The 13,006-nt window shown below is 43.1% G+C and overlaps 1 protein-coding gene across 2 annotated transcripts in view; it reads right to left on the minus strand.

The window, feature by feature from the left end:
* Nucleotides 1-13,006, minus strand: part of RUSC2 (RUN and SH3 domain containing 2) — an 81,278-nt gene that overhangs the window by 13,592 nt on the left and 54,680 nt on the right. For both annotated transcript variants that reach the window (XM_056546770.1, XM_056546761.1), the window contains 3 exons: nucleotides 12,667-12,801; nucleotides 10,934-11,010; nucleotides 5,224-5,398 (listed from right to left, as the gene is read on the minus strand). In XM_056546770.1, the coding sequence (XP_056402745.1) occupies nucleotides 5,224-5,398; nucleotides 10,934-11,010; nucleotides 12,667-12,801 (387 nt within the window). The remainder of the gene's footprint in view (nucleotides 1-5,223; nucleotides 5,399-10,933; nucleotides 11,011-12,666; nucleotides 12,802-13,006) is intronic.

Consider the following 13,006-nt stretch of genomic DNA (forward strand, 5'->3'; position numbering starts at 1 on the left):
CTACAAAAGAGCCCTTAATCATGGCCATGATTAAGGGCTCTTTTGTAGCTCGAAACTCGTTGGTGTGTTGGTTTTAGGGGCTTGTCCCCCCCCTATTTCCCTAATTTTTTTGGGGTTTGTGATTGATTTTGGATAATTTTAACATGAGTTATTAAAAGCTACATCTCATCCTCTTCTACATCCTGAGAGCTGGATTCCCTTTGTCTGTATGGTTCTCATTTACGGGAAGCGGCCCGGATTCATCCCTGCTCCAGGTGCTTCTACCCAGCCCAAGTCAATGCTACATACTACAAGTGGATGGTGAGCTGAGCATTTTTTCCTTTCCTTTGTTGATGTACACATCATCCTGTAAAACCTCCGTTATTACTCCCGGAAAAAAGTCCTGAAAACGGCCGTCAAAAAATCCCATTCATTTCAATGGGATTTTTTTGACCATCCTTTTGCATCAGATATGTCCGTTTTTACTAACGTCAGCAATTTTTGCCACCACAAAAGATGGTGCATGCACAAATTTTTGGTCCGGCAAAAATAACGGGGAAAGATGGCCGTTAAAATTTAACATTGAAGTCTATGGGAAACGGATATTTAAGGGGTACTCCGGCGCTTAGACATCTTTGGATAGCGGATAAGATGCCTGATCGCGGGGGTCCAGCCGCTGGGGACCCCAGTGATCTTGCACGCCGTACCCCATTAAAATCAGTCCCCAGAGCGTGTTCGCTCCGGGTCTGATTACTGTCGATCACGGGGCCGGAGCATTGTGACAGCTGTCACGCCCCCTCCCATAGGCTTGCATTGAGGGGGCGGAGCGTCACGTCACACGGGGGCAGAGCCGTGACGTCACAGTGCTCCGGCCCCGTGATCGACAGTAATCAGACCCGGAGCATGGATATGGCATAAGATGTCTAAGCGCCGGAGTACCCCTTTAAAAAAAAACATCCGTTATCATCTGTTATTGTCCGTTTTTTAACATCCATTTTTTGTACTGAGCATGCTCAGTACGGCTTTACAAAAAAGGTTTAAAAACCTGATTAAAAAAACGGATATAACTGGTAATAACGGATCAACAACATCAGGTTTTTTAAGAAAAAAAACCATTAAAAATAACGGATGACGGTCATCAGTTATCATCCGTTATTATCAGTTGTTGCATACAGGTTTTTTTCTTCATCCGTTATTGTAAAATAAAGGCAGTAAAAAAGCAGGATGACACCTGTAGTGTGAAAGGGGCCTTAGTTAGATGTGTGAGCCAAAATGTAGATTTTTCGTCTCTTGGGGAAGTATTCAAGTATTTTATTGTGTGCAAATTTTTAAACAATCCACAAAAGAATGAATTTTGTTAGATTTGGTTTATAAAGATTTTGTTGTCTGGTCTAGGGTCAGATTAATTAGGATTCTGGTCTGGGGCCTGGGGTTTGGGTTCTGATAATTTAGGGGTCTGGAGTCTGGTCTGTGAGCTGAATGAATTTCCCTATCTGGTCTGGTCTGTGTTATGAATACATTTAGGTAGGTAATCTGTGGTCTGATCATTTTGGGCTGCAGTCTGGGGGCCCAAATACATTTAGGAATGTGGTCTGGACTATAATAATTTAACAATTTACAATCTGATAATTTAGTGTCATGGGCCGGGTCTGATAGTTTTAGGCTACAGTCTGGGTCTGAGAATTCATTGTTCTGGTCTGGAGTTTACCAGTTTACTGGTTTGCCACTTAATATTTAATGGTCTGTGATCTGGTCTGTGGTCTGAATGACTTAAAGGGGTACTCCGCTGAAAACATCTTATCCACTACCCAAAGGATAGGGGATAAGATGTTAGATCGCGGGGGTCCCGCCGCGATTTCCGGGATAGCATTGGCGGCGTCTGAAGCAAGGAAGCTTGCAGCTTCCGCGTTCGTCACGCCACGCCTCCTCCATTCATGTCTATGGGAGGGGACATGGCAGCCAACATTGGTAGTCATCGGGCATGGAGCGAAGTTCACTCGAATGACAGGGGTGCCGCAGCAGAGATTGCGGGGGTCCCCAGCGGCAGGACCCCCATGATCCAACATCTTATCCCCTATCCTTTGGATAGGGGATAAGATGTTTTCAGTGGAGTACCCCTTTAAGCTATGTGATCTGATAATTTTATGGTCTGGTCTGTGCTCTGCATACATTTAGGAACCCAGGGGGGTAATTACGTATAATGGCTGTGGTATGTGTTTTTTCACTCCTTTTTTCATGGGTGTTTTTTTTACTCACTGCACCAAATTTACAAAAAGGCGCAAGTCGGGCTATAAATTTGGTGCAATTTTAAGAATGATCTACCGGTATGTCATATGTGTGAATTTACCCACCTTACAGGTAAGTGTTACAGGAAGCTCTTCCAGAGGTGATTCCTTGCGTGTTAAGCTTAAAGGGGTATTCCAGGCAAAAACTTTTTTTTTTATATATCAACTGGCTCCGGAAAGTTAAACAGATTTGTAAATTACTTCTATTAAAAAATCTTAAACCTTCCAATAGTTATTAGCTTCTGAAGTTGAGTTGTTTTTTTCTGTCTAACTGCTTTCTGATGACTCATGTTCCGGGAGCTGTCCAGTTCCTATGGGGATATTTTCCCATCATGCACAGCTCCCGTGACATGACATCTTCATTGAGCAGTTAGACAGAAAACTTCAGAAGCTAATAACTATTGGAAGGATTAAGATTTTTTAATAGAAGTAATTTACAAATCTGTTTAAGTTTCCGGAGCCAGTTGATATATAAATACCCCTTTAATTGTACCAAATATCCAAACTTTTAAACATGTCCATCCAAATTTTTTTGTTACATTTTTAAAATAATATATATATATTTCAATAACAAGGTGATCTTCTAACTGTATATAAAGAGTAATTTCAACTAATTTTTATAATGTGTGTTTTCTCTGCCACTTTGTTCATGGAGGTGATTTGCAATTTTTTTAAGGGTTTGCTCCAAATTTTCCACCTTTTTAAAAAGTCATATTTTCATAAATTCCTGACCACCGCAAAAACCCGACTGGAAACACACATACTGCCGCCAAGGAAAGGAATGTGCGTAAATGAAAAGTTGCAACAAAAGGTGCAAAATTTTTGCGCAAAATTAACCACATAAAGCAAGGGTAAAGTGCTTCATAAATACCCCCCCCACCCCCAGTCTATGGTCTCATAATTAGGCTGCAGTCTGAGACCTTAAAGGGGTACTCCGCCGCTCAGCGTTTGGAAAAAAAACTGTTCCGAACGCTGGAGTCGGTGCCGGGTGTTCATAGCGTCATAGCCCGGCCCCTTCATGATGTCACACCCCGCCACCTCAATGCAAGTCTATGGGAGGGGGCGTCACGCCCCTCCCATAGACTTGCATTGAGGGGGCGGGAGCGTGATGTCATGAGGGGGCGGGGCTATGACTTAACCTCTTAAGGACCAAGGGCATACAGGTAAGCCCTTGGTCCTGCTCTCCTGATATAACGCGGGGTTACACAGTAACCCCGCGTCATATCGCGGCGGGCCTGGCGTCATAGTGAAGCCGGGACCCGCCTCTAATAGCGTGCAGCGCCAATCGCTATTAACCCTTTAGCCGCGCGCTCAGAGCTGAGCCGCGCGGCTAAAAGTGAAACCGAAAGTGGCCGGCTAGCTCAGTCGGGCTGTTCGGGATAGCCGCGGCTAATCGCGGCATCCCGAACAGCTGACAGGACAGCGGGAGGGCCCCTTCCTGCCTCCTCGCTGTCCGATCGCCGAATGACTGCTCAGTGCCCGAGATCCAGGCATGAGCAGTCAAGCGGCAGAATCGTTAATCACTGGTTTCTTATGAGAAACCAGTGATCAGCATAGAAGATCAGTGTGTGCAGTGTTATAGGTCCCTATGGGATAACAATGATCAGTGTGTGCAGTGTTATAGGTCCCTATGGGATAACAATGATCAGTGTGTGCAGTGTTATAGGTCCCTATGGGATAACAATGATCAGTGTGTGCAGTGTTATAGGTCCCTATGGGATAACAATGATCAGTGTGTGCAGTGTTATAGGTCCCTATGGGATAACAATGATCAGTGTGTGCAGTGTTATAGGTCCCTATGGGATAACAATGATCAGTGTGTGCAGTGTTATAGGTCCCTATGGGATAACAATGATCAGTGTGTGCAGTGTTATAGGTCCCTATGGGACCTATAACACTGCAAAAAAAAAGTGAAAAAAAAAAGTGAATAAAGATCATTTAACTCCTCCCCTATTAAAAGTTTGAATCACCCCCCTTTTCCAATAAAAAAAAAAACACAGTGTAAATAAAAATAAAAATAAACATATGTGGTATCACCGCGTGCGGAAATGTCCGAATTATAAAAATATATCATTAATTAAACCGCTCGGTCAATTGCGTGCACGCAAAAAAATTCCAAAGTCCAAAATAGTGCATTTTTGGTCACTTTTTATATAATTTAAAAATGAATAAAAAGCGATCAATAAGTCCTATCAATGCAAAAATGGTACCGTTAAAAACTTCAGATCACGGCGCAAAAAATTTGCCCTCATACCGCCCAATACACAGAAAAATAAAAAAGTTATAGGGGTCAGAAGATGACAATTTTAAACGTATTAATTTTCCTGCATGTAGTTATGATTTTTTCCAGAAGTCCGACAAAATCAAACCTATATAAGTAGGGTATCATTTTAATCGTATGGACCTACAGAATAAAGATAAGGTGTAATTTTTACCGAAAAATGTACTACGTAGAAACGGAAGCCCCCATAAGTTACAAAACTGCGTTTTTTTTTTTCAATTTTGTCGCACAATGATTTTTTTTCCCGTTTCACCGTAGATTTTTGGGCAAAATGACTGATGTCATTACAAAGTAGAATTGGTGGCGCAAAAAATAAGCCCTCATATGGATTTTTAGGTGCAAAATTGAAAGAGTTATGATTTTTTAAAGGCAAGGAGCAAAAAACGAAAATGCAAAAACGGAAAAACCCCCGGTCCTTAAGGGATTAACCTGCTCCCGGCGGCGACTCCAGCATTCGAAACAGTTTGTTCCAAACGCTGAGCAGCAGAGGACCCCTTTAATAAATTTAGGAATCTGGTCTGGGATCTATTAATCTATTGATTTGTGGTCTGATGTTTTAGGGTCTGATCTGTGGTCTGAGTGAATTTCTATTCAGTATATGGATTGTTGCAGGACTTGTTTAGGCACCAAGGTAATCAGACCTGGAGTCCCAACGTGTTGGGTCATAGGTGACCATACCTAGTTGTGTGGATGCTTCCACCACCATCCATGGCATGTTCCTTCGTTGTCCGATGATAACATCCAGTACACAAGGCTTCAGTCCATCACTCAGGATGTCCCTGATAGCTGGGCAAAGGTATTTCAAGATCAAATGTCCAATATTAGGGCTCACGGAGCTGTTCCCCAGTTTGGCCTGTAAAAAGAAATGTAAATGTATTAAATAAAGCTTTCTCTGCTGTCATTGTGGTAACAGTTCTAGGGTTTTCCCATGAAACTTTCTTCTCCCCGGGGCCCTAATGAGCAATGAGGGGTCCAGGGCCAGAGTTTAAAAGGGGTACTCCTCTGCTCAGTGTTTGGAACAAACTGTTCCGAACGCTGGAGCCGGCGCCGGGAGTTCGTGACGTCATAGCCCCGCCCCCTCATGACACCACGGCCCGCCTCCTCAATGCAAGTCTATGGGAGGGGATGTGATGGCTGTTACGCCCCCTCCCATAGACTTGTATTGAGGGGGTGGGGCGTGACATCATGAAGGGGCAGGGCTATGATGTCACAAGTAGTGTTGAGCGGCATAGGCCATATTCGAATTCGCGAATATTCGCGAATATATGGACGAATATTCGTCATATATTCGCTAAATTCGCACATTCGTGTTTTATTTTCGCATATGCAAAAAATCGTGTATGCGAAAATTTGCATATGCGAAAATTATCATATAAAAAATTAGCATAAGCGGAAATTCGCATATGCAAAAATTAGCATGTGCAAATTTGCGCATATGCGAAAATTCATACGCCAGTCTCACACAGTAGTATTAGAGCCTTCTTACACCACACAAGCTGGAAGCAGAGAGGGATGATCACTGTGATGTGTACTGTGAAGAAAAAAATACACGAATATTCGTAATTACGAATATGTAGTGCTATATTCGCGAATATTCGCGAATTCGCGAATATTCGCGAATTCGCGAATATGCGATATTCGCGAATAAAATTCGTATTGCGAATATTCGCGAGCAACACTAGTCACAAGCTCCCGGCTCCAGCGTTCGCAACAGTTTGTTCCAAAGGCTGAGCAGCAGAGTACCCCTTTAAATGGCCAGTGTTCTCCTATTGAAATGCATGGTGTGTGTGTATCAGATAGGAGTATAATCCATTGATCAATAATAGCTCTTTGTGAACTATCAGCGATATTGGATTTTCAGAGATAGTAAATTACCTGTGGTTTGTGTACATGTGCGGCGATTGCGGGATATAAATATAGATAATCAATAAAATCTCAGCATCTTCCTATAGCTGACTATTGTCAGCGCTAAAAATATTAGAACATAAATTATCATTGTTACTGGTATTTATTCTCTGTAAATGTCATATGTAAATGAATTAGTTCCTCTTTCTGCACCTTCCCAGCTCCCCGTCATCATCTCCTTAACCCCTTAAGGACTCAGCCCATTTTGGCCTTAAGGACTCAGACAATTTAATTTTTACGTTTTCATTTTTTCCTCCTCGCCTTCTAAAAATCATAACTCTTTTATATTTTCATCCACAGACTAGTATGAGGGCTTGTTTTTTGCGCGACCAGTTGTCCTTTGTAATGACATCACTCATTATATCATAAAATGTATGGCGCAACCAAAAAACACTCTTTTTGTGAGAAAATTAAAACGAAAAACGCAATTTTGCTAATTTTGGAAGGTTTCGTTTTCACGCCGTACAATTTATGGTAAAAATGACGTGTGTTCTTTATTCTGAGGGTCAATACAATTAAAATGATACCCATTATTACATACTTTTATATTATTGTTGCGCTTAAAAAAAAATCACAAACTTTTTAACCAAATTAGTACGTTTATAATCCCTTTATTTTGATGACCTCTAACTTTTTTATTTTTCCGTATAAGCAGCGGTATGGGAGCTCATTTTTTGCGCCATGATCTGTACTTTTTTTTGATACCACATTTGCATATAAAAAACTTTGAATACATTTTTTATTATTTTTTTTTTTAAGAAAATGTAATAAAAAAGTAGGAATTTTGGACTTTTTTTTTTTTTTTTCGTTCACGCCGTTCACCGTATGGGATCATTAACATTTTATTTTAATATTTCGGACATTTACGCACGCGGCGATACCAAATATGTCTATAAAAAAAAAATTTAAAGCTTTTTGGGGGTAAAAAAAAACGGACGTTTTACTTTTTTATTGGGGGAGGGGATTTTTCACTTTTTTTTTACTTTTACTTTTTTTACTTAATTTTTTTTACACTTGAATAGTCCCCATAGGGGACTATTCATAGCAATACCATGATTGCTAATACTGATCTGTTCTATGTATAGGACATAGAACAGATCAGTGTTTTCGGTGATCTTCTGCTCTGGTCTGCTCGATCACAGACCAGAGCAGGAGACGCCGGGAGCCGGACGGAGGAAGGAGAGGGGACCTCCGTGCGGCGTTATGAATGATCGGATCCCCGCAGCAGCGCTGCGGGCGATCCGATCATTCATTGAAATCGCTCACTGCCGCAGATGCCGGGATCTGTATTGATCCCAGCACGTGAGGGGTTAATGGCGGACGCCCGCGAGATCGCAGGCGTCGGCCATTGCCGGCGGGTCCCTGGCTGCGATCAGCAGCCGGGATCAGCCGCGCATGACACGGGCATCGCTCCGATGCCCGCGGTTATGCACAGGACGTAAATGTACGTCCTGGGGCGTTAAGTACCACCGCACCAGGACGTACATTTACGTCCTGCGTCCTTAAGGGGTTAAAGGGGTACTCCGCCCCAAGACATCAGACATCTTATCTCCTAGACATCTAGGGGATAAGACGTCTGATCGCGGGGGCCCGCCGGAGGCTGATGATGTCATGGTCACGCCCCCTCGTGATGTCACGGCCGCGCCCAGGGTGGGTTCATGCCCCCTCCCATAGACTTGCATTGAGAGGGAGGGCATGATGTCATGAGGTGGGCGTGGCTGTGACGTCAGCGCCGCATCGCTAGTCATCAGTCGCTGGATGACCGCGGTGCCGCAGGAGAGATCCCAGCGGTGGGGCCCCCTTTTGATGGGGGATAAGATGTCTCGGGGCGGAGTACCCCTTGTGTATAGACCTTTGCACTTATATTTTAATTGTTGCTAAAGTGCTATCATGGAGACGTTGGGCATCTTGGCACGTTATTGGTATCTTACTGCATAATTTCCGGGGCGGAATCCAGAATCCGCCAAAAGAGTGAACATTTTTCAGTGGAATTAAGTGTCGGAATCCCATTTTCTCAATGAGACCTTTTTTTCCCAATTCTTATTTCCACTGAGAAATTCCCGGGAGGTGTTAATTCCGCAAGAGTGAGCGTAAAATTTGATAGTGTAAACGTGCCCTAAGGAAGTGGACTGAGATTGATGAGTAGACAGTATTGGGGTCTGGTTTAGGGACTGCAAACTAAGAGTTTTTTGGTGTCTAATAATTTAGTGATCTGGTCTAGGGTCTGATTAGTTAGGGTTCTGGTCTGGGGCCTGATATTTTAGGGGTTTGATTATTTAGGGGTCTGGAGTCTGGTCTGTGTACTGAATGAACTTAGCTATCTGGTCTGATAATGTTGTGGTCTGGGTTATGAAATTTAGAGGTCAAATCTGTGGTCTGATAATTTTGGGCGGCATTCTGGGGCCTGAATAAATTACCGATCTGAGGTCTGATCATTTGCTGATTTAGGATCTAATAATTTTGTGTCTGGGGTCTAAGTGAATTTAGGAATTCCACCTAATTAAGGTTTTCCACCTAATAATTTAGGGTCTGGGATCTCGTCTGTGGTCTGAATGAATTTAGGCATCTGGTCTATGGACAGAATATTTTACAGTCTGGTCTGTGTTTTGAAAAAGTGGAGAGATCCAGTCTGTGTTCTGATCATTTTGGGCTGCAGGATGGAGTCTAAATAAATTTAGGAATTTAGTCTGGGGTCTGATAAGTTAGGGTTCTGGTCTGGGGTCTGACAATATACTGGTTTGCGGCCTGATAATTTAGAGTCTTTGAAGGTCTGATAATTTAGGAATTTAGTCTGGGGTCTGATAAGTTAGGGTTCTGGTCTGGGGTCTGACAATATACTGGTTAGAGTCTTTTGAAGGTCTGATAATTTCAGGGTTTAGTCTGGGGTCTGAATGTATTCAGGGATCTGGTCTGGGGTCTGACAATATAATGGTTTGCGGCCTGATAATTTAGAGTCTTTGAAGGTCTGATAATTTAGGAATTTAGTCTGGGGTCTGATAAGTTAGGGTTCTGGTCTGGGGTCTGACAATATACTGGTTAGAGTCTTTTGAAGGTCTGATAATTTCGGGGTTTAGTCTGGGGTCTGATAAGTTAGGGTTCTGGTCTGGGGTCTGACAATATACTGGTTAGAGTCTTTTGAAGGTCTGATAATTTCGGGGTTTAGTCTGGGGTCTGATAAGTTAGGGTTCTGGTCTGGGGTCTGACAATATACTGGTTAGAGTCTTTTGAAGGTCTGATAATTTCGGGGTTTAGTCTGGGGTCTGATAAGTTAGGGTTCTGGTCTGGGGTCTGACAATATACTGGTTAGAGTCTTTTGAAGGTCTGATAATTTCAGGGTTTAGTCTGGGGTCTGAATGTATTCAGGGATCTGGTCTGGGGTCTGACAATATAATGGTTTGCGGCCTGATAATTTAGAGTCTTTGAAGGTCTGATAATTTAGGAATTTAGTCTGGGGTCTGATAAGTTAGGGTTCTGGTCTGGGGTCTGACAATATACTGGTTAGAGTCTTTTGAAGGTCTGATAATTTCGGGGTTTAGTCTGGGGTCTGATAAGTTAGGGTTCTGGTCTGGGGTCTGACAATATACTGGTTAGAGTCTTTTGAAGGTCTGATAATTTCGGGGTTTAGTCTGGGGTCTGATAAGTTAGGGTTCTGGTCTGGGGTCTGACAATATACTGGTTAGAGTCTTTTGAAGGTCTGATAATTTTGGGGTTTAGTCTGGGGTCTGATAAGTTAGGGTTCTGGTCTGGGGTCTGACAATATACTGGTTAGAGTCTTTTGAAGGTCTGATAATTTCAGGGTTTAGTCTGGGGTCTGAATGTATTCAGGGATCTGGTCTGGGGTCTGACAATATAATGGTTTGCGGCCTGATAATTTAGAGTCTTTGAAGGTCTGATAATTTAGGAATTTAGTCTGGGGTCTGATAAGTTAGGGTTCTGGTCTGGGGTCTGACAATATACTGGTTAGAGTCTTTTGAAGGTCTGATAATTTCGGGGTTTAGTCTGGGGTCTGTTAAGTTAGGGTTCTGGTCTGGGGTCTGACAATATACTGGTTAGAGTCTTTTGAAGGTCTGATAATTTCGGGGTTTAGTCTGGGGTCTGATAAGTTAGGGTTCTGGTCTGGGGTCTGACAATATACTGGTTAGAGTCTTTTGAAGGTCTGATAATTTTGGGGTTTAGTCTGGGGTCTGATAAGTTAGGGTTCTGGTCTGGGGTCTGACAATATACTGGTTAGAGTCTTTTGAAGGTCTGATAATTTCAGGGTTTAGTCTGGGGTCTGAATGTATTCAGGGATCTGGTCTGGGGTACATAGTTTTGTAATTTTGCTCTGGGCTGTAAGTGCTGTCATTGTCTACTGGGCATAAATGAGATAAGAGGCTCCTGGGCGTCCTTCAATGGTTTTCAATGTCCAACATGTATAACCAATATATATTTCCACTTGCAACATCATTTTTACGGAACAGATTTTAGTTGTGTTCTGCAGGACCTTTACTCCAGGGTCCCGGGTTGTTCCAAAGTGAGCCACCACCAGGTCTACCGCCATATTCACAGCCTTCACCAGACCTGGAAAGAGAGTGCAAAATAGTGAAGGATTATATCACTAAAGTATCTTGATTTATTATCAGTCTCTAATTTACTGCTTTGATGGAAGTAGCAATATTCTTGAAATTTCCTATAATACTGAGACACAATATATTCTCCCCCCCCCCCCTCATATACCGTATTTTTCGCCGTATAAGACGCACTTTTTCTTCCCCAAAACTGGGGGGGAAAAGTTGGTGCGTCTTATACACCAAATACACAATAAAACCCTGTCCTATTGCGGCGTTCCCTGCAGCCATCAACGACCGGGACCCGCGGCTAATACAGGACAACACCGATCGCGGTGATGCCCTGTATTAACCCTTCAGACGCGGCGATCAAAGCTGACCGCCGCATCTGAAGCGAAAGTGACACTAACCCGGCTGCTCAGTCGGGCTGTTGGGGACACCACGGGAACGCGGCGATGGAGCGACATCCAGGGCACCGGTGACGGGTCCGGAGCGGCGGGGACACGTGAGTATTACCTCCTATCCAGTGGTCTTCAACCTGCGGACCTCCGGATGTTGCAAAACTACAACTCCCAGCATGCCCGGACAGCCAACGGCTGTCCGGACATGCTGGGAGTTGTAGTTTTGCAACATCTGGAGGTCCGCAGGTTGAAGACCACTGTTGGGTTCAGAATCTTTTAATTTTTTTTTATTTTGCACCTATAAATTGGGTGCGTCTTATACGCCGGTGCGTCCTATAGGGCGAAAAATACGGTACCATATATTTACATGTGGCCCTGTATATCCTTTATTGAAGACACTTATACAAAACAAATACAGAGTAACTTAGATGATCTGCTCAATAAAATAAGTTACCAGTACGGACGTTTCAGTCCCATTCAAGGACCCTTAAATGGGCACTATCATTAAAACTAATTTATGCTATTGCACTCCTTATAGAAAATAAAAATAAATTCTAATGTACTTTGTTTTTTTTTTAAAAATGACGTTTCCTATGTTTTATTTGTGTTTAAAAAAGCTGCCACTAGGTGTCTCCCTACTTGTCCAGAGCACATTCCCCCCCCCCCCCCCCCCCCCCATCTCTTGCACAGACTTTGGATGGCTGGCCTGGCAAAAGTCCAAAATAAGGAAATGCAATCTGGCAAGCGGATGGCTGTCTGTGCGCAGTCTTAGCCAATCATAGCTCATCTCACACTGAACTGCTCTGGGCTGTGTGTAGCAGAGTGAGGGAGGATGTTCTCCCCTGTATGGCTTCAGATGATGTCATGGCCGCTGGGGAACACCCCCTTCCCAGTCTGTGAATCTGACTGAGAATACGCAGAAAATACAGAATTATATCAAGGTAGAAAACTAAAAAATAATAAAAATAAAGGCAGGGGGTGGTTTATCATGATGGGGCAGTGATCTGGGAGGATTATAACATTTTACAAGATCATGACAGGTACTCTTTAACAACATAGAATTTAATATTTTGTGGTGTCCCAGAGCAGGGTCACCTGTTACTACTCTGTCTACAGTCTGTTTCTAAAAGGCTGAGGCCTATCTCTTTAGAAGGTATCACATTATGAATGTATTTTTCGGTCTATTTAAATGCTGGGAGTTGTAGTTTTGCATCAGCTGGAGGCGCATTGGTTGGGAAACACTGCTCTATATCCACCACCGATCTTACCCCTCTTCTGCAAGAGATCAACAGACACCGATTCAACACTGCAGTCCGGCGACAGACAGAACTCCGCAGGGGGGCGCTCCGTCACCGAGAAGTAGTCTGGGAAAAAGTCACTGGAGATCAGAGATGAGTGTTTTCCTGCAGTGACCAAAAAATAAGAAAAGAAAAAAAACAATAAATAAGTACAAAAGTAATATCATGTACAATGTCAGCGAGGAGGGACGGTGATATGAAAGGCTTGGAAGTCAATCAAAATGACTTATAATAATGTGCAAAGTATTATGGGAAATGTATGATGTGTTCTCCCTGCATATTACTAGCTGTCACCTGATATATCCATTCA

This window comes from Hyla sarda, chromosome 1 (assembly GCF_029499605.1).
Source record: "Hyla sarda isolate aHylSar1 chromosome 1, aHylSar1.hap1, whole genome shotgun sequence".
Lineage (NCBI taxonomy): Eukaryota > Metazoa > Chordata > Amphibia > Anura > Hylidae > Hyla > Hyla sarda.